The 19,463-nt window shown below is 34.6% G+C and overlaps 1 protein-coding gene across 2 annotated transcripts; it reads left to right on the plus strand.

Moving 5' to 3' along the window:
* Positions 1 to 2,056: 2,056 nt before the first annotated feature.
* On the plus strand, positions 2,057 to 17,754 carry LOC132544269 (vezatin-like). 2 transcript variants are annotated; one of them, XM_060207843.1, is made up of 13 exons: positions 2,057 to 2,118; positions 2,207 to 2,311; positions 3,493 to 3,591; positions 5,711 to 5,847; positions 6,297 to 6,590; positions 6,875 to 7,024; positions 9,935 to 10,091; positions 11,003 to 11,075; positions 13,452 to 13,686; positions 13,917 to 14,137; positions 14,826 to 14,923; positions 15,274 to 15,354; positions 16,167 to 17,754. In XM_060207843.1, exons 1-13 carry the CDS (start codon positions 2,080 to 2,082, stop codon positions 17,055 to 17,057), a joined length of 2,580 nt encoding a protein of 859 aa, XP_060063826.1. In that variant the 5' UTR covers positions 2,057 to 2,079; the 3' UTR covers positions 17,058 to 17,754. The 2 variants fall into 2 exon arrangements, with proteins under 2 accessions (XP_060063826.1, XP_060063827.1); XM_060207844.1 differs by lacking the exons at positions 2,057 to 2,118; positions 2,207 to 2,311; positions 3,493 to 3,591 and adding an exon at positions 5,382 to 5,454.
* The last annotated feature ends 1,709 nt before the right edge of the window (positions 17,755 to 19,463 follow it).

Below are 19,463 nucleotides of genomic sequence, written 5' to 3' on the forward strand. Positions count from 1 at the left end.
AGAATTATTTTTCTGACTTAATCACCAGGTACTATTATTAATATCAAGCGGACACTTTTGTGATCAGCATACCATTTACACAGTTGTACACAGTGTTAGATTTGTAGAAACTGATTATCATATGAATATAAAACAATAGTTAAGAAAACAAAAGGATGAAAAGTATTTGATTGTATCACTATTAGATAAATAGATGCTGTGTTAATTAATCAGTTAAGTATCAGTGATTAACCCAACTTAATGATCAATGATGGAAACACTGGTGAAATCATAACTACCCATCCTGATTCTCCATAGCAATGTTTGATTAACAGTATACCTAGTAAATCACTGTCCTCATAATGACATTATTCTTGGTAATTGAAACTACTGTAAAGCTACATGTCAATAATTTTGTTATTTAAGAATTAATCAATATCATCATCCTGGTTGTAGTCTTCTATTCTTTCTATTTGTGATAATACAGGACACAAGCTCATCATACCTACAGGGTTTGTCTTCAGTGAACCTGGAACACATGTAGATGTAACTGTTGCCTTTGAAAGAAATTTGACACCAAGAAAGAAGACTTGTCAACTCTTCATCAGCATTTTCTATATCTAGCATGTTCTCTGTGTTTGAAAGGTGAAGATTTGTTTTCCTTAATGCTGCATCGCCCGAGTTGTTCACTAGAGCTGTGTTGTCTCTCCTAAACCTTTTTTCTGGCTTGGGTTCATCAGCTTGTGACAACTGATTCTGTCCATTAAGAAAGCCATATCCAGGCTCAATTAATTTTGAGGAGATTGCCAAAATGCCTTCATTGTCCATTGTAGATTCTGTCTGGTCTATTCCTATTTTCTGGTTCTTGTCTTGATGATGCTGTCTGTTTGTCTTCAAATTCATCTTGGGTCTTTGCTCCTTTACCATTTGATGGCTTGCTTTGCATTTTCTTTAAGAACTGCATGTGGTAAAAGAGAAAGGAAAGATATACCAAATGCAATACAAGTTATCAAAATATTTCAAAATTTATCGGAAATTTATTTCAAAATTAAGATATTTCACAAACTGCAAGTCAATATATTCGGAGGATATTACTTTATCAAGAGGACTGTAATGGTTACATAGTTTTGTAGTTACATGTTTTGTAGTTGTTTCAATGTTCAAGGAATTCCTGATATCACAATTTTCATGCAAGGTGTTAGCAACTGACAGACAAGCTCATAACACCAGGTTTCAAGAGATGCAGGCTGTTGAAATTACATGGGTATCAAGTTTTACAGTTAGCATAAAGATCAGAATTGGGAAATATTCTATTTCCTTGTATGATACGAAGTCAGACATGCTTGATGCCCATTAGTATACCTAATGGTTCCAATGTTCAAGTGACATTACTTACTTTGATCGACCAAGATTTACATGTCTGGTGTCGTCAATGAAGCTGGAGACGCTTATTCTTTGGGAACACCCTTTTTTTCTACCTGTAGTATTTTCAGGAGTCTCCTTGTAAATATTTGTTCGTATTTTACACCAGTTAAATTGAATTTTGAGTTAGAAATAAATTTCTGTTTACATATTGGTATTTTCTTTATTTATGCACCAATCATTTGTCTTCTTAATGTGATATGTTTTTCTTTTACACAGCTATTGTAAATTGTGAATACATTGCAGACCTACATAACATTTAGGTCCCTAATCAGACAAACAATTAGTATGTTAGTTTTGTAATAAAGAAAATCACAGACGATGTCATCATTGTTGACTTTAAAAATAATGATAAAAATCAATTTCTTGTGGAAGAAAAGGTCAAAGGTCACACACAGTTTCTCCAAAACAATAAAATGCCTTAAATACACAATTGATTCTGTAAATCGTCTTTCGGTCTTGCGTTACTAAAACAGGTACGGTTGTTTTATGTAACACATCTTCATTTTCCCTTTAAAATGATGTTTTCCGATTCTGGCTTATCCTGCCCAATTCTGCCTGATGCTGTAAATCGTCTAACCCGTCATCTTTATATTCTTATAAGTCAAATATTTTACCGGAAGCGGAAATGGTTAGTTGAATAAGAACCAAGAACGGACAGACATACTTAAACCGGAGATGGATGTATCTGACGAAGATGAAGATGTTATTTTTGAAGTAAGTACATATCCATGTAGTAAGCTTCTTTTGTAACACTAAATATTTACAGATGATTACATAGTTAAAACTTAAAATATTCTTTCAGCACTCTCCCCTTCACCAAAGCCTGAAAGAAGCTGGTTTGAAAGATGCTGATCTTCATCTGTGTAAGGGAGCCGCTGTTCAACTTTCAAGATCGACATGCAAAGAGGCGAGTAAAACATGTACAATGACGTCAACGTCATGTTCAGGCATAGAAAAACCTCTTAAAGACCTTTATACAAGCTCACTCTGATATTACTCAGGGATGTATATTATTACTCCGTATCTTACGTCCCTGTACTGCAGTAACATTTAACTGACAGGTAAATATACATCTACTTACACTCATCAACCAACGCTGTTTTTTTCTTCTTTTTGAAGCTCATGCATTAGTACTGTTACATTCAATAATAATGAATTATTTATTAACAGATTATTCATTTTTCACATTTCATATTTGGCCAATTTTCAGAAATCAGTAAAATCAAACTTTACATTGGATTATGCTTATAAACTATAGAAGATGGATTCTAGAATTTCTTTACTTATTTAATGCAATACTTAAAAAAAATGGAGAGTTTTCAGTGATTCAGAAATTCGGAAATATTACTTTATTTTGATAAAAATAGGAATGTATACTCCTATTTTTTATTGAAAATTTACACTACTGTATTCAGCATATAGAGACGTAATCAGCCTGTTTTTAGATGTAAAGCATAACAAGTAAAAAAAATCCTGAGGATGTCTGTAATTGTGGAAAGAGGGTCATCATCGTGACTTCCAGAGATCCCGAAGATTAACGAACGGTCACGTGCCAAGCACCACCACACACTCCGCCTTACAGTATTGCAGAGGTCCCGTTGGGCGCCAATGTTACAGTTCTTGTTTTCTAGCTAAAGAACACAAGGACCACTGGGTGACAAAAGCTAAATGCTGATCTTTGCAATATTGACATAATCTTGCTTCTTCTGACATTGAAAAACTGTGCTAGATATAGTTGCCTCATTAGTACTGGATAAGAGTAACTACCTCAAAAAAAATTGACAAGTTTAGATAGGGAAGTTTACACTTAGTAACTCTTGACCTTGGGTTGCAGGTGTTTGTGTTGACCTCTTGGTCTAACTGCAATAAAGTACCTGTAAGCCATATATCAATTCAACAATTTTTCAAAGCAAAAAATATAAATATAGATGAAACAGTTTAAAATATGTGATAATTACCAGTCACTGCATTGGCTTGTCATATACTTAATATCTAATGTTAACAGAAATACAGAAAGCAAATAACACCAAATATTAATTAAATAAATGTTTGAATTTCACCTTCTTTTTCTTTTGCTGTTAAATTTAGGAGGTACCTCAAAGATGGAAGCTGTCATTGGAATCAATGAGGAGATTTATAATGACTTTCCTGGGACTCACAATACTTTCACAGGACCTACAGAGACTGGTGGGTAATCAGATTGTACTAGTTCCAGGGTTTTCCGTAAGAGCCGGTCGCCGGCCAATTTGATCCGCTACCTTGATCATTTGGCCGCCTACACCAATCCAGTTCAATAAAAATGTTTCGTACATGACTACACGTACACAGCAGGCCAGCCTCCTACTTTCACTACACAGCCTACTACTAACAAAATTATGGAAAACCTTGTAGTTCTGATGTGTGGGATCAGGGGTCATGCTTTTTTTTAAACCTATACCAAAACTTATACCTGGATACATATATTTTTATAGACCTATATATTTTCAGAAACCAATAGTTTAAGGATGATGCTGTGATAAGATATATATATATATATAATTTATGTAATGTTTGTCTCTTGATAAAGGAGCAGGTTGCCTCGGAAATTTGACAATTTGCATGTCCGCACTGTTGCTATCACCTCATTGATCATATATAGTTATAGGAATAGTTAGTTGTGATCCTCATTAATTGAATATTTATTTGGTAAAAACCAAACAAACTGGATAGTTTGTAAGTTTTAAATTTAAGTCCTTTTTAGTGAAAAATCTATCTATAAACTTCACCTACATAAAGAAAATCAATATATAAGTAAAAAAATATACTAAAAATACTCTGTTGTGGTGTCCTTATCTTATACACAAAGATCTATGTCATTTTGGATTGATTTATTTGAAAGATAATTGTTTCCAGTTTAATGTTAGAGTTCACTTGCAAATTCTGGTTTTCTTTTGTTAAGAATTAACTTGTTTGTCTTTATATATTAAATCAAATGTATAATTTTACTACACCACACCTGTAAAGTTATGCATTGTCTACAAAAAGTACTGAACAGTTATTATTGATCCAACAATACATCATTTTAACTGAATTACACAGGACTGATGTGACAACAACAGAACAAAACAGGTAATAATTTCATAAAACTTATGTAGATGACCAGATATGAAGATTTGGTGGCATCTACCATAACTAGGTCAGTGTTACCTGTATTTTAAATTTCATGAAAAGAAAACTATTTTTTATTCTTTCTAAAAGCCCTCTCCCATACTATTTTGGCATTGGACTTTCAATATTTATTGTTCTTGTGAGGCATCCTCAGAAGACTATGTGCTTCATACATAAAACAGTCACTGTGACTTATGTTTTCAACAAACGGCTTCCAAGGTATATCAGATGTTCTTGTCACATAAATTATCTTTATTTTGTTATATCCTAGGAAGATTGTTGTCACATACCAAAAGTAGGTCATTATGATTAATATTGCAACCTTTGACCTCAGCAAGTAATAGATATTGGTCATTCCCATGGCTGAAGCGGTATCTTGTAGGATCTTTAGTGGGTATATATTAGGAAGGTGGTGTGTATTTTGTGTTAAAGACAGAAAACCTCAGGGGTCAAAATTAACTTATTTTAATCACTAGCAAACCATTGCAAGTGCCTAAAATTTCCACTAGCAAAAATGATGAACAAACTAGCAATTTTTTGGTGAATAGGTTTGACTTTCATTTACTGATATATTGAGTTTTTCAGGAACTGAGTGATATTGGAAAAGATATCAAAGACATTAGATAAGAATGGCTGATTGCATCATTACTAGATGATTTGTTGTATCCTAGACTAATATTCAATTCTTTTTCCCATTTCCGTACCGTTTTTAACGTGGCCGTATATGCACGTGGTTGTGATTTTTGTATCAGCAGCGTCAGGAGAAACACTCTCCGATTTCGACGATTTTTTTTCAGAAGGGCCAGGCTGTGGCTGTTGACTATCGTCTAACCTAATTACTCATTTAAAGGCAGATGGAGAAAGGCATTTTGTGGCAGATGTTTCGTCAAAAATAGTGATTAGGTATATTTCATTTCCACTTGCAAAATTTTTGCTAGTTCATTATTTTCCAGCTAGCAATAAACAGATTTTAGCTGGCATTTTGCTAGTTGTATATAGTTAATTTTGAACCCTGAAACCTTAACCTATATTTTTACTTTTGACCTATATATTACCTTTATGTATTATCAAGTGGAATCAGGAGTAGTAAGCTCTTCTTATAATGTATCGATATCTGGTCTGTGTGTCTCATTCTCTCAAAATATTTCATTTCTTTCAGACACGTTTTTACAATGCAGAAATCTTGAAATTGATACTGAAGTCAAAACTAATGACAGAAGAGGATATGGACTTTCTGAATACAGCGTTACCTATACGGGACACCCTTACTCACAGTATCACAGTCAGACCTACAGTGTAAGCATACAAATCTGTACTAATCCAAAGCATACTCCCTGGAATACTAAAAAAATATGTCTGCTATTGGTTATCAGACAAATATACCACCTGACAGTAAATCCTAATTGCTGTTTAACACACTGAAGGAATGCTTTGAAGGGATTTTAGTAAATTTTGGCGTTTACTTTGCTTGTATATTTACAGCTGCACTTTGAAGGTGCAATAAATTTTGTAAGCCATTATATAACTTTTTATGATATTAAACTTATACATATATTTGTATGTCTTTTGTAAAAGAAATATTTATCACAAAGAAATATGCTATGTTAATTGCTGATACCCGGTATTCTAAAATTGATTTCATATCATTACATGAATTAATAAAAAAGTTTTTCTACCATGTTTTCTTAATGATAATTTTCGGCAAATAATTGAAAAAATAGAAATGTTTGCCATTGTATCAACAGTTTGGTAACATTGTCCCTGCCTTGTCTCCTGGCCTACTTGTATGGGCGAGTAGTCTACCCAGAGATGCCATGGAAATTCCGCAGTCTGACCGATGTGATGGCTTTTCTGTGTCTGTGTTACATGGTAGCAGTGATCTTGAAATGGGTTGTGTTGTATCATCATCAGTCAAGGTTAACCCGAGGCTCCAAGCACATCCGCCGACTTGTCAGCTCCTGTGAGGGACTGCTGCGTATCACTGCCCGATCTCTACGACTTGTCCAGGAAGCAGAGCTTGTAGCCCGGGGATTTACCCTGTAAGATGTGTGATCACTGTATCTTAACCATGTAACATTAAATTGTGGGATTTGTCAACAAGACATTTGTTCATATCTATATATATCTTTATATTTGTGACAACTGTTGTGAGTGTCTGCTCTTAATCATCTCTGTAGGACTGAGATCAGTGCAGAGTGTCTTTACTGTCAAACATCTAGTTTGTGAAACATATGATCAGAAGAGAGACAATCATCTTAATTCAATCTTGTTCTTTTTTCTTGTAGCATTTGTTATTACAGTGTCAAGTGAATTTTTTTAATAGGGTGAGTCAGCAGACACCAGTAAGCAGACTAGAACAGAATAGTCTCCACAGCACACAACGACAATGTCCACAGCTGCGTGCTTTGCTCTTCCTTGTTTCAAGGAAGGCCATGCTTTTAGCTAAAGATAAGACCATGGCCCTTATCAACTGGTATCTTTTTATCACACTGTTAGTCACACAGTTTTTACTCTTATTGTTCAGCTGTTAAGGAAACCATAACCTCTGTCATTTTTGTTATTCTCAGTTGTTCCTGTTTCATTTATTTTTAAATACAATACTGAATTTTTTCCCATTCGTCAAGATATAGGACTTTGGTTTGTACTGTAAAGAATACATATGTTTGGGTAACTTGTAGATATAGGACTTTGGTCTGTACTGTAAAGAATACATATGTTGGGGTAACTTGTAGGACTTTGGTCTCACTGTCTGTACTGTAAAGAATACATATGTTTGGGCTACTTGTAGATATAGGACTTTGGTCTGTACTGTAAAGAATACATATGTTGGGGTAACTTGTAGATATAGGACTTTGGTCTCACTGTCTGTACTGTAAAGAATACATATGTTTGGGCTACTTGTAGATATAGGACTTTGGTCTGTACTGTCTGTACTGTAAAGAATACATATGTTGGGGGTAACTTGTAGATATAGGACTTTGGTCTGTACTGTAAAGAATACATATGTTGGGGTAACTTGTAGGACTTTGGTCTCACTGTCTGTACTGTAAAGAATACATATGTTTGGGCTACTTGTAGATATAGGACTTTGGTCTGTACTGTCTGTACTGTAAAGAATACATATGTTGGGGGTAACTTGTAGATATAGGACTTTGGTCTGTACTGTAAAGAATACATATGTTGGGGTAACTTGTAGGACTTTGGTCTCACTGTCTGTACTGTAAAGAATACATATGTTTGGGCTACTTGTAGATATAGGACTTTGGTCTGTACTGTAAAGAATACATATGTTGGGGTAACTTGTAGATATAGGACTTTGGTCTGTACTGTAAAGAATACATATGTTGGGGTAACTTGTAGGACTTTGGTCTCACTGTCTGTACTGTAAAGAATACATATGTTGGGGTAACTTGTAGGACTTTGGTCTCACTTTCTGTGCTGTAAAGAATACATATGTTGGGGTAACTTGTAGATATAGGACTTTGGTCTCACTGTCTGTACTGTAAAGAATACATATGTTTGGGCTACTTGTAGATATAGGACTTTGGTCTGTACTGTCTGTACTGTAAAGAATACATATGTTGGGGGTAACTTGTAGATATAGGACTTTGGTCTGTACTGTAAAGAATACATATGTTTGGGCTACTTGTAGGACTTTGGTCTCACTGTCTGTACTGTAAAGAATACATATGTTTGGGCTACTTGTAGATATAGGACTTTGGTCTGTACTGTAAAGAATACATATGTTTGGGCTACTTGTAGATATAGGACTTTGGTCTGTACTGTCTGTACTGTAAAGAATACATATGTTGGGGTAACTTGTAGATATAGGACTTTGGTCTGTACTGTAAAGAATACATATGTTGGGGTAACTTGTAGATATAGGACTTTGGTCTGTACTGTCTGTACTGTAAAGAATACATATGTTGGGGTAACTTGTAGATATAGGACTTTGGTCTGTACTGTAAAGAATACATATGTTGGGGTTACTTGTAGGACTTTGGTCTCACTGTCTGTACTGTAAAGAATACATATGTTGGGGTAACTTGTAGGACTTTGGTCTCACTGTCTGTACTGTAAAGAATACATTTGTTGGGGTAACTTGTAGATATAGGACTTTGGTTTGTACTGTAAAGAATACATTTGTTGGGGTAACTTGTAGATATAGGACTTTGGTCTGTACTGTAAAGAATACATATGTTGGGGTAACTTGTAGGACTTTGGTCTCACTGTCTGTACTGTAAAGAATACATATGTTTGGGCTACTTGTAGATATAGGACTTTGGTCTGTACTGTCTGTACTGTAAAGAATACATATGTTGGGGTAACTTGTAGATATAGGACTTTGGTCTGTACTGTAAAGAATACATATGTTGGGGTAACTTGTAGATATAGGACTTTGGTCTCACTGTCTGTACTGTAAAGAATATATATGTTTGGGCTACTTGTAGATATAGGACTTTGGTCTGTACTGTCTGTACTGTAAAGAATACATATGTTGGGGGTAACTTGTAGATATAGGACTTTGGTCTGTACTGTAAAGAATACATATGTTGGGGTAACTTGTAGGACTTTGGTCTCACTGTCTGTACTGTAAAGAATACATATGTTGGGGTTACTTGTAGGACTTTGGTCTCTCTGTCTGTACTGTAAAGAATACATTTGTTGGGGTAACTTGTAGGACTTTGGTCTCACTGTCTGTACTGTAAAGAATACATATGTTGGGGTAACTTGTAGGACTTTGGTCTCACTGTCTGTACTGTAAAGAATACATATGTTGGGGTAACTTGTAGGACTTTGGTCTGTACTGTCTGTACTGTAAAGAATACATTTGTTGGGGTAACTTGTAGATATAGGACTTTGGTCTGTACTGTAAAGAATACATATGTTGGGGTAACTTGTAGGACTTTGGTCTCACTGTCTGTACTGTAAAGAATACATATGTTGGGGCCACTTGTAGAAATAGGACTTTGGTCTCACTTTCTGTGCTGTAAAGAATACATATGTTGGGGCTACTTGTAGATATAGGACTTTGGTCTCACAGTCTGTACTGTAAGAATGTGGTATGGATCTCTTGACTTGGTAAACGGCAGGACTTGTTAGAGAATTGCCGTGAGCCCTATACTAAGATGGACAGTCTCAGCCATTTTGTCTTAAACAAGGCTAAAGTTTTGGTACAAATTAATACAAAGTATCTTACTTTAAGACTTGTAAAGTCTTACTAACTTGTCAGAGCAGTCTGAAATGTATATTTAATGTCAACAATACAAGTGTAACTTACATCATCTTCTCACTCCATTTTGAAGACATTTTGAAATTTCTTTTTCAGTCCCAGTATTATCCTTTATGATTTGTAAGATATTCTCCTTAGCTATATGACTAGTTACCCCCTTAGTGGGGACTTAGATGGAGCTTTAAATTACCTGGCCCAGGTACCTGTAAAAGAATATGGTCCATGTGTACAGACTGATGGGGACGGAGAGGAGGGGAGGTCACACCTGTACAACATCACTGATGGATTTTCTGTTGCCTCGTTGAAGGTAACATATCATTTTATATTTCAATTTCTACCCAAATCAGACTCGATGAAACTACTTAATGTGATCTGCTTCATTTACTGATGAATTTGACCAGTGCGTATGAATACAAATATTAGGTATGGGCAGATAACTCCCCAACTTCTACTACACTGCCAATATACAACAAGTATGAGATTTAAAAACATCAAAATAAAATTTTAAAAACTATTGAAAACTAATAATAAAATTTGAAAAAAAAAAGAATTATGTATTCAACATTTAATAACTGTAACTTTACGTTTCAAAAGATGTGAAGCGACTGAAGCCTGATATTTCTTGTTCTTCGCTTCGATGCCTGTAAAAAAAAGGCCGACATCGCTTCGTTTGCGAACTGGCGCACCACGTCTAGACGTTATTATTCTGCGGGAAAAAGATGCATATTGTCTTTGTTGCATAGAATTATCAAAATTTTTATTAAAGTTGTCCAAAAACATATTAAATTTTGTTCTTATTTAAATTTCATAGAATATTAAGTAACCATGCTGAAACATATTTCAACCTGTCACAATAACCTGTCTTCAAATGACGGACTATTTGCTTGTTTGACGTCAAACGATATGATGACAAGAATTGAAAATCTAAGTAGAAGATAAATTGCTTCAGTTCCCATGCTATAGAAAAAAGAAGCGTGAATTGAAATATAAGGATTGAATCTTGCTTATGTCGATTTCATGGGATGATAAATTGAGTTGGTTTTGAGACAAATTTAATGAATCCTTAAATGAATAAATATGATTAACAAACAAACAATGAAATTGATTTGCTTAAAGTAAAGATTTTATACAGACAGGTTTTTTTTGTCCTTTGCTTTCTTGTTCTACTTTTCATTGGCTTTTAGTTTAATTTATTAATTGCAGGTAATTGTTTTTTAGGGGATTAAACATTTGTGTGACCTGCATATATCTGAACTGTTCAGACGTTTGACCTTCGTCCTCTGTTATTCAGGTAAGTGTAGGTTCACACTGCTGTGCTTTACCTTATCTGGTACATAAACATTTACTGATATGTTCACATTGATTGTGATAACATTGGTGTACATGTTTAAGAGCTAATTCTGTTTCGTCAGTTTACTTCATATTTCATGATGTGAACTGTTATGACAATATGAAAATTACTGTTACATTGTTTTCTATTTCTTCTAGTTCAGGCCTGTTTAACTATTGCCACAATACTACATACATTTGACTGTAACTCATATTGTTATCAAGTTAAAAACCAGATCAAAAGTTAATAGAAGGGTTAGGTTACATTAGCTTTGAATTGAAAGATTTGAAGATTTTGGCTTTTTTTTTTGACTCCCCGAATTTCCGAGAGCATGTAGTTGCCACCATGTCCACCGGTCCATCCGTCTTTTCCTCTGTCCTTTTGTGTCCAGAACATGACTTTGTTCACAGTTAAGCAGGGATCAGGAAACTTGGTGTATACATTTGTTATACTAAGTTGACGTGCAGTATATCAAATTCAGGGCCTTCAATCCTTAAATCAAAGAGTTATTGCCCTTTGTTAAAATTATGTGGATAGAGCACGTGTCAATTTGCTTGAATTTTAACAAGGCTAATGAAACTTGTTGGATATATTGATCTTACTTAGAAAATGTGCAGTGTACAAAATTCGGAACCCTCCACCCCTCAATTATAGAGTTATTGCCATTTGTTAAATATTTTGAGCCCTGAGCATAACTTTGCACACAGTTAAGCAAGGATCATATGATGTTAGGGCCCACGTCACCTTGATTACAGAGTTATTGCCCTTTGTTAAATTTTTGTGTCCGGGCATCACTTTGCATGCATTTAAATGCACTGTGATATTGAAATATGATAATGCATTAGTCATACAAAAGCAAGGTGCAGTGCAGTAATGTCAAAGCCAATGATCCCTCAGGTACATAGTTATTGTCCATAAAATTTCGTCACGAGCATAGGTTTGTTTGCATTCAAACTAGGATCATGAAACTGTGGTAGATCTGGTTGTTTGCAGAATAAGTTAAAACAAACTCCTCTGAGTTACGTTCTGTCATTTATTGTTGACAAGAATTTTGGATCACCAGCCCTAGAACAACAGATAAAATTACAAGTACTTAAAATCTACACTTACCCACATATGGCATATAACTTGACACGTACCTATACACTTTGCATACGTCATTCAAATTATTTCCAATTACAATAATAGATGTAAATTATAAATAAAATTATATTCTTGGAACATTACATGTACCAATTGACATCAAATAACATTGTAGAACACATCGTACCTGCGTGTGGCACAAAGTCTTTATTCTGACCAAATAGACGTCTAGAGCGATTCTGTTTTAATACTGTAAAGGACAAATAAAAAAATGGACTCAAAAATATTTCCAAATCTCAAATTCATATGAAAACAGAAACATATTTAAATCATACGACTTTGGGAATTTGACAAAGTGAATCTTGTAATATTTGTTTCTAGATTTCACAATTTCAATCAATAATCATGATTAATTATATCTAACTAATCATATTAACTTGATAACCAAATATGGATATAAAAATGATAGCGTTGCCTCACTTAATAAAAATCATTCAAACTCTTACATTCAAAAATATGTCCGTCCTGCCAGGAGTCTACTAAAGGTACTGCCTAAACAGACTTGAAACACAAAGAAACACGTGCCAAACTGACCATAAGAACCTACCAATATAAATTCGCCAATATATGTAAACAACTCACTTATGGAAATTGGACAAACCACACCATGGGACACGAACGTAACAAAACTCCAACTGAGCAACACAATACACCTGTACACCTATAATCACAACATGGGACCCGGTACACGGACGCGACTTTTACATGAGCACAATATAATTACGGACAGCTGGCAGTCTGTAATACAATAAAATAAAACATACAAATTTCAGCCCTGCTAAAAACTATGTATACATTGGTCATACTAAGAAAATGTACAGTACACCAAATTCAGGTCCTGTAATCAACTTTGTTACAGAATTATTGCCCTTTGTTCGAATTTTGTGTCCACTTAAGTTGTTTTCAAGGAGCATTCATCAGTTTCACTGGTACTCATGGTTCTTATTTCCCTTTTTGTTTGTGTTTTATATACAAGATGAAGCTTTATTAGCTACAGACTAGAATGCTCTTAAAAATGTAAAAAAGGAATTGTTGTCGAGAGTTTGTGATTTCATCATTCTAAGGAGTTATCTAGTAAGAGATATTAATGCTCCAATCGGCAACACTCATTACATAAATCAGTATACATGTACATGCCCTACACTTTTGAATTTTTATTCACCAATTATGGAATAACTGGAATACTGTTTATAGGTGAAGAAGGTTTGAGATTAGAGACAACTGAGATGGAGGCCTTAGTGACTGGTATACATACCCCCATATCTAAGAAAACATGGTCACTAGAGCAGATGTACAAATCTCACGCTTGCTTGATAGAGGATAAGGGGACACAGACCCCAAAGTATACTCCTGATGACGCCCACCCCCTCAGAGAGACGTATATGGCTGTCCATAGTCTTGACCTCCATCTACAAGCTGCCTGGCTCAGGTAATCAATCTATGGCCTCATTAAGTCAGCAAAAATCTAGTTAAGATTATTTTGAAACTGTAGCATGATCCATATTTATGAAGATGCTTACCTTTCAGGAACACCTAGTATTATTCTCCCTGTACTTTTTTTGTTCAGGTTTTGTCCACATGTCACTAAAGAGTTTCAATACAGATTCTGTTGACATGTCAGTATTTTCATTGTTTTTATATTATGTCATATATCCTTAGGGTGCGGTCACTTTCTTCCCTCTTGGAGACACACATTGACCATAGCAGTGCAGGTCATCTTGACCATGGTGATGAAGGTCACACTGACCAGCTCAGAGTAAACGATGCCTATGATAAACTCCGTCTGCAGGTGAAACATGAGTTGCATGCCTGTAAGGCATGTTGGGAAGAAGGAATCAGTCGACTTGAGAAACTGGAAAAGGTCAAGGTCAGCAAAGAAGGTAAGATATATCTGCTGCCATCAAAGTTTTATTATTGTTTTTTATTCTTCTATTTAAAAGTTGATTGATTTCTTTTCCTCCAGGTTATCATTAGAGCATACTTTCAGATAGATAAAGATGGATTTAGGCAAACATGTGCCTCTATATCTATGTCTAACAGGATTTAATCTAGACAAAGTTTACAACCAGAATAGGCTAGTGTTCCCCAAGAGGTATGTTTTCCTCTCAGATTATAAACAAATTCCCCATGAAGAAAATACAGTGTATACTGAAAACATGGGGAAATTTCCTCTCAAAACAGAAAATAAGTACATATTTAAATATCATTTTTCAAATTATGCAATCATGAAAAAGAAAATATCAGTCTAACCACAATATTGTTTTACTTTCGTTTTTAATCTTCGTGGATGTCATATATTTAACTCTGTTTCTTTTTTAAATTCTGACTAGAAGGACTGCCTGAAATTTCTCCATTTCTCAAAATTGATTAACAGGAACGTGTTGATATAAATAGAAAAAATTAGTAATTTAATAGCAAGACAATAGATTTAATGGTATGCTTATATGAGTTGAATCTTTAAGGGTTTTTCTGAAGCTTTGTTTTTTTTTTATAAAGGACAGCTTTCTAAGCATTTTGATAAAAAGAACCATTTCCACATGTTTTTGTAATTTTGTAATTACCTTAAAGCAAACCCCTTGAAGACAGATGCTGTTTCAAAAGAGGTCCAGTCAGATGTCCCGCCCATCCCTTTGTTTGAAATGGGTGATCCCATTATAGAAGATCAGGTATGTAACTTCATCTGTCATGCTATGATTTTGAAACATTTCCTTTTTATTTCAAACATTTACACGGAAATCAGCCATGTAGAGTTGGTTTTTTAACAGTTCATATTAGTAGTTATAAATACTTTAAACGACATTGGGGCGACAGAGGAAAAGGTTCTGGCCGCATATTGGTTGTTTATATCTGGGAACTCCAGCTTGCCTCCACCATTCAAACCTGGCATATCCTTAACTGACCCTGGTAAATAACAGGAAGTAAAACAGCAATAAACAAACTAAACTGAAATCACATATACTGTGTATACATTAATATATAAAACATATGTTGTTTACCAGGGTATTTGTTTTTGCAGGTGTTTGAAGCATATATTACAGAAGACCCCGTTGAAAGCTATCAGAACACTTGGGATGAATTCATAACACCAGAAGAAAAGGTAAGCTTTGGCTAGCATAAACTTACACAGGCTCCCTCAAATTTACTTAAATTTGAGAAGTCTTCTGCACAAACTCCAGATATGGTCAAATGAAATACTCTTCATGAATGGAAGATCTTTAAGTGTTTTGCCAAAATTGTGAATTTCATGGCCCCAGGTCTTGCATTTCCCCATGGGGAGGGTGTAAATTTTGCTTTAGTTAATATCGGAAAAATAGATTTTTGAGGATAATCAGTTTTATTTTGATTGAAAATATTTCTAACTTAGTCAGAATTATGAGCAAAGGATGACAACTTGATAGTATGCCCATATAGATCCTGGGTGACCCCAAAAGGGCTGATGGGCAGGACAAAAAAGGTCAAATTTACTTAAATTTCAAAAATCTTCTTCTCAGCACCAAGGTATAGTAGAATCAAATGCTCCGTATGAATGGAAGCATGGAAGGTGCTTTAATTACCAAAATGGGTCTCACATTTCTTCCTGGGGAGGAAGTTTGTTTTAAATTGCATCTTTGAGCATAACGTTGGTTATTTTCCCCAGGAATGTATGTATTGACACTGTCTATATTTAGTGTCACAATTTCTGTTTCATGACCCTTGATAACTAACCTTTAACCTTTATATTCAATATTGCTTATCACAGGTGACCGTCAAGGCTGCTAAGACTCTTGTTCATACTTAAATTTTGTCTCAAATGGGGAGAATAACCCATCTCTGATGGGCCTTGGGTTTTTTTGATACCTTAGACCATCACAACATGGTATCCAGACCATTAAACATATGTCCTCAAAATCTTGGTTCTTCATATTACAGGCTAAAAAGAAGAAAGAAAAACAAGAAGCTATGAGACTTCTAATGGAGTTGAAATCCGTCATTTCTGTTCGTGCAACAGAACGGGAAATACGAGAAAACAAAGCATTAGAGAAGTCAAGATTGCAAAGTAATGGAACAGTGTCTGATGACAATACCTCTTCAGGAGATAGCACTTTACAAGGAAAAGTGGCTAACTATGGGAAGACAACTGTAAAAAGTGCTAAACAGACACCAGATACTGTGGCTGACAATGCTTGTTTGCAGTGTGACCTTGAGAGACAGTCTTATGATGGTAAAACTAGAAACAGATTATTTAACTGTACAAGTGAAGAACTACGTGTACAGATGTTTCGACACTTGAAGGACGAGCATAGCACAGAGGATTCAATAAATTGTAAACAAACTGAATGTGATTATCCTTTGGATACTTTAAATGAGGAATCAAATTGTAATCAAGCAGAATATAACAAGTATGTTCAGGATGGATCAGGGGAGCAAAGTGAGGACTCTGAATCAGAGCATTTCTCCTCGAGATACAAACAACGGAAAGTCAGACTTCCTGAATACACAGACTCTGAATCGGAGGGAGAAGAATTGGTAAACAGTTGGTGTAGAATTATTCAGTCAGAACGGGTTCAATCTACTACTGAAAACAAACTTGACACAGGTGACCAGGAAGATTATGTCTCTATTGACAACCCATTGATTAAGGGTCAGGAGACATTAACGGAGAGAGTGGCGCGTCTCTCTGGGGCAAACATGGCCTTCTCTTCAAATGTGGCTGCCATGGCTGCAGCAAGGTCACGTGACATGGGCTTGTCAGAGGCTACCTTTGGAGACGACGACATCAATGATGACAGTGATGAAGTTGATGTTATCGTAAAGGATTGAGCATATTAATTTATTGTGTCAAAATAAGTGTTCATACCTGGTTCATGTTTTTATAAACTCTGTATTTTTATTGGGAAGAAATTGAGTTTAATAGACAAAAACCCATTCAATCTTAATTCAATAAGCACAAATTTTAAATGTTTTATGGATGAATATGGTTGAATTATGAATATGATCGTGATGGAAAAACTAATTCCTAATTCCACCAAATAGTAGCTGTCATGATCAGGAAGGGACTCTTTTGAAATGAAGGCCATTTAAAGCATGTTGTTAAGGGAACTCCTTAAACAATTGAGCATGGCGGCAAGTATTAAACTGCTGGTTGGTGCTTTTCAATGATCTCATATGATCATATTTCTTCATATGTTTTTAGTGGTCTCGATCTTTTGGTTCAGTGAATTGTTCTGTAAATTGTATACTTTTTAGCAAGGCTTTAAAAAGTTACTGATTGGTAGGTTAAGGTTTTAATTGATAGATGCTTGATGGATAGAGACTTTCAACATGTGTGCATTAAATGCTGGCGGTAGACACAAGTTCATATATTTAAGACAGGGGAAACAAATATATAATTCTAAACATACACATCTAATCATGATAAAACATGTAAGTAGTTTTGTAATTTATTAATAAATTTATGTCTCAAGTATTCATTACAGTTTATAGCAGTATTAAAAGATTTGTACATTTGATAAATGAAGTACTAGTCATTAAAACTTTAAATCAAATTTATTTTAAAATGTGTTTATTTGACATTTACTGCTATGGACAGTTAAAGAATAAAGACGAAACCTATCTCAGTTGAATTCTTTGCATTGTTGTCTCCGATTCTTATATGTGACACCTTCGGGCCAGGTAAGTAAAAAATGATGGAGCTACTTTCTGATTTTAATGAAAAATGCACTTTGGCTTATTAAACATTTAGCACACTTTTACAAGTTCCATGCATGTAGTGAAAGACACATTTGCCATCAGAGAAAATGTTAGTTTGATATGTAACACTCACTTATATATTCCAATGACCGGAGCTCATTTTTTTAATATAACATTCTGCTCTAAAGGTAAATTTCCCCCTATTTAGGGAATCTGTTATTGTAGCAACACATTTCAAGATTTCAAGTGGTTTAAAAACATGTTTCAATAGAGAAATACACATTTTGACCACATCCTAACTTGATGTTTCATGAAAATGATGATGTTGCAATGATAAGTACATCACTTAAACCACTATTTATATCATTCATATCTATTATTCGGAAAAAAAGTAGACTGGACAAGAAATGTCCTGCTTCACTGTTGGACATGAAATGTTCCAGGGGTGCAGAGAGTGATAATGAACATAATCCCTGGAGTAACAAGGAGGCTGTTGGAAGACACATTAAAAATACATTCACTGAAGTGAACTAAAGAGGCCACTAACGGTAACAACACTTTAAGTATTCTGTTACCTTTAACTGATTTTATGTAATAAATAACATTGATGGAGGTAGAGCTGTCATAAAAGTTTCAAAAAAGATCGTTGGTAATTTGAACAAAGATGAATTTAAACCTATTGTCTGAGACAATGTTTGTGAGAGGAAATCACGGCCATTATAGACCTCAACCTCAACATATTGAACAGTTTTCAACTTATCTAATGAACTGCAGATATAAAGTTATCCTTCCAGCTGTTACTGCTTGATATCAGGACTGATGTATACAACACAACAAATCTTCATTAGTTAATATAATTTATTATCTTACATTCACAATGTACAATAACATTACTTTGGACATGTAAAATGTAGATATGAAGGAATACATAAAATATATAAGTAGAAATACAGATCTCGAAAGAACTTTGGAAATGTAATGATAAGTGAAACTTCAATTTCAACACAGAAATTTCCCAAATTCTGGCAGCTAAACATTATTTCAAAAAGATTGCAATTAAAAATGCTGTTCTGGATTAAAAGTTGGTGTAGAATTTTGCAAAATACTTTAATATAAAAAAGACTATTCGTGTTTTGATGTGCAGATATTAAGTCTGACTTTTATCTACAGTAGGATTCAAGAAACCATAATTGATAACATCCTACACTAAAATATTAAATACTGATAACAAAAATATACATGATCCAATACTTCATTATGTGACCGGAGAAATGAAAACTGATAGAACAAGGTTGATCACTTTTCTTGGCCTACACCAGTGGTTATTGTGCCAAAGTCCCCAAACAAAAATTATCGTTAGCCCTGACAACAATTCTTGTGTGTTATATTATGGAATAAAGTGAGCAAGAAGAGAACTGAATGACTCGCCGAATAAATACATGTGTACTTATCATGATTCTTACATCCAACTACTGGTACTTTATGCAATCCAGTACCTCAAGTGAACATGTTATTACCGTGAGGTTAAACAGAAAT

The sequence above is a fragment of the Ylistrum balloti genome, unplaced genomic scaffold, assembly GCF_031769215.1.
Source record: "Ylistrum balloti isolate Yb309-2 unplaced genomic scaffold, AGI_CSIRO_Ybal_v1 Utg369788, whole genome shotgun sequence".
Lineage (NCBI taxonomy): Eukaryota > Metazoa > Mollusca > Bivalvia > Pectinida > Pectinidae > Ylistrum > Ylistrum balloti.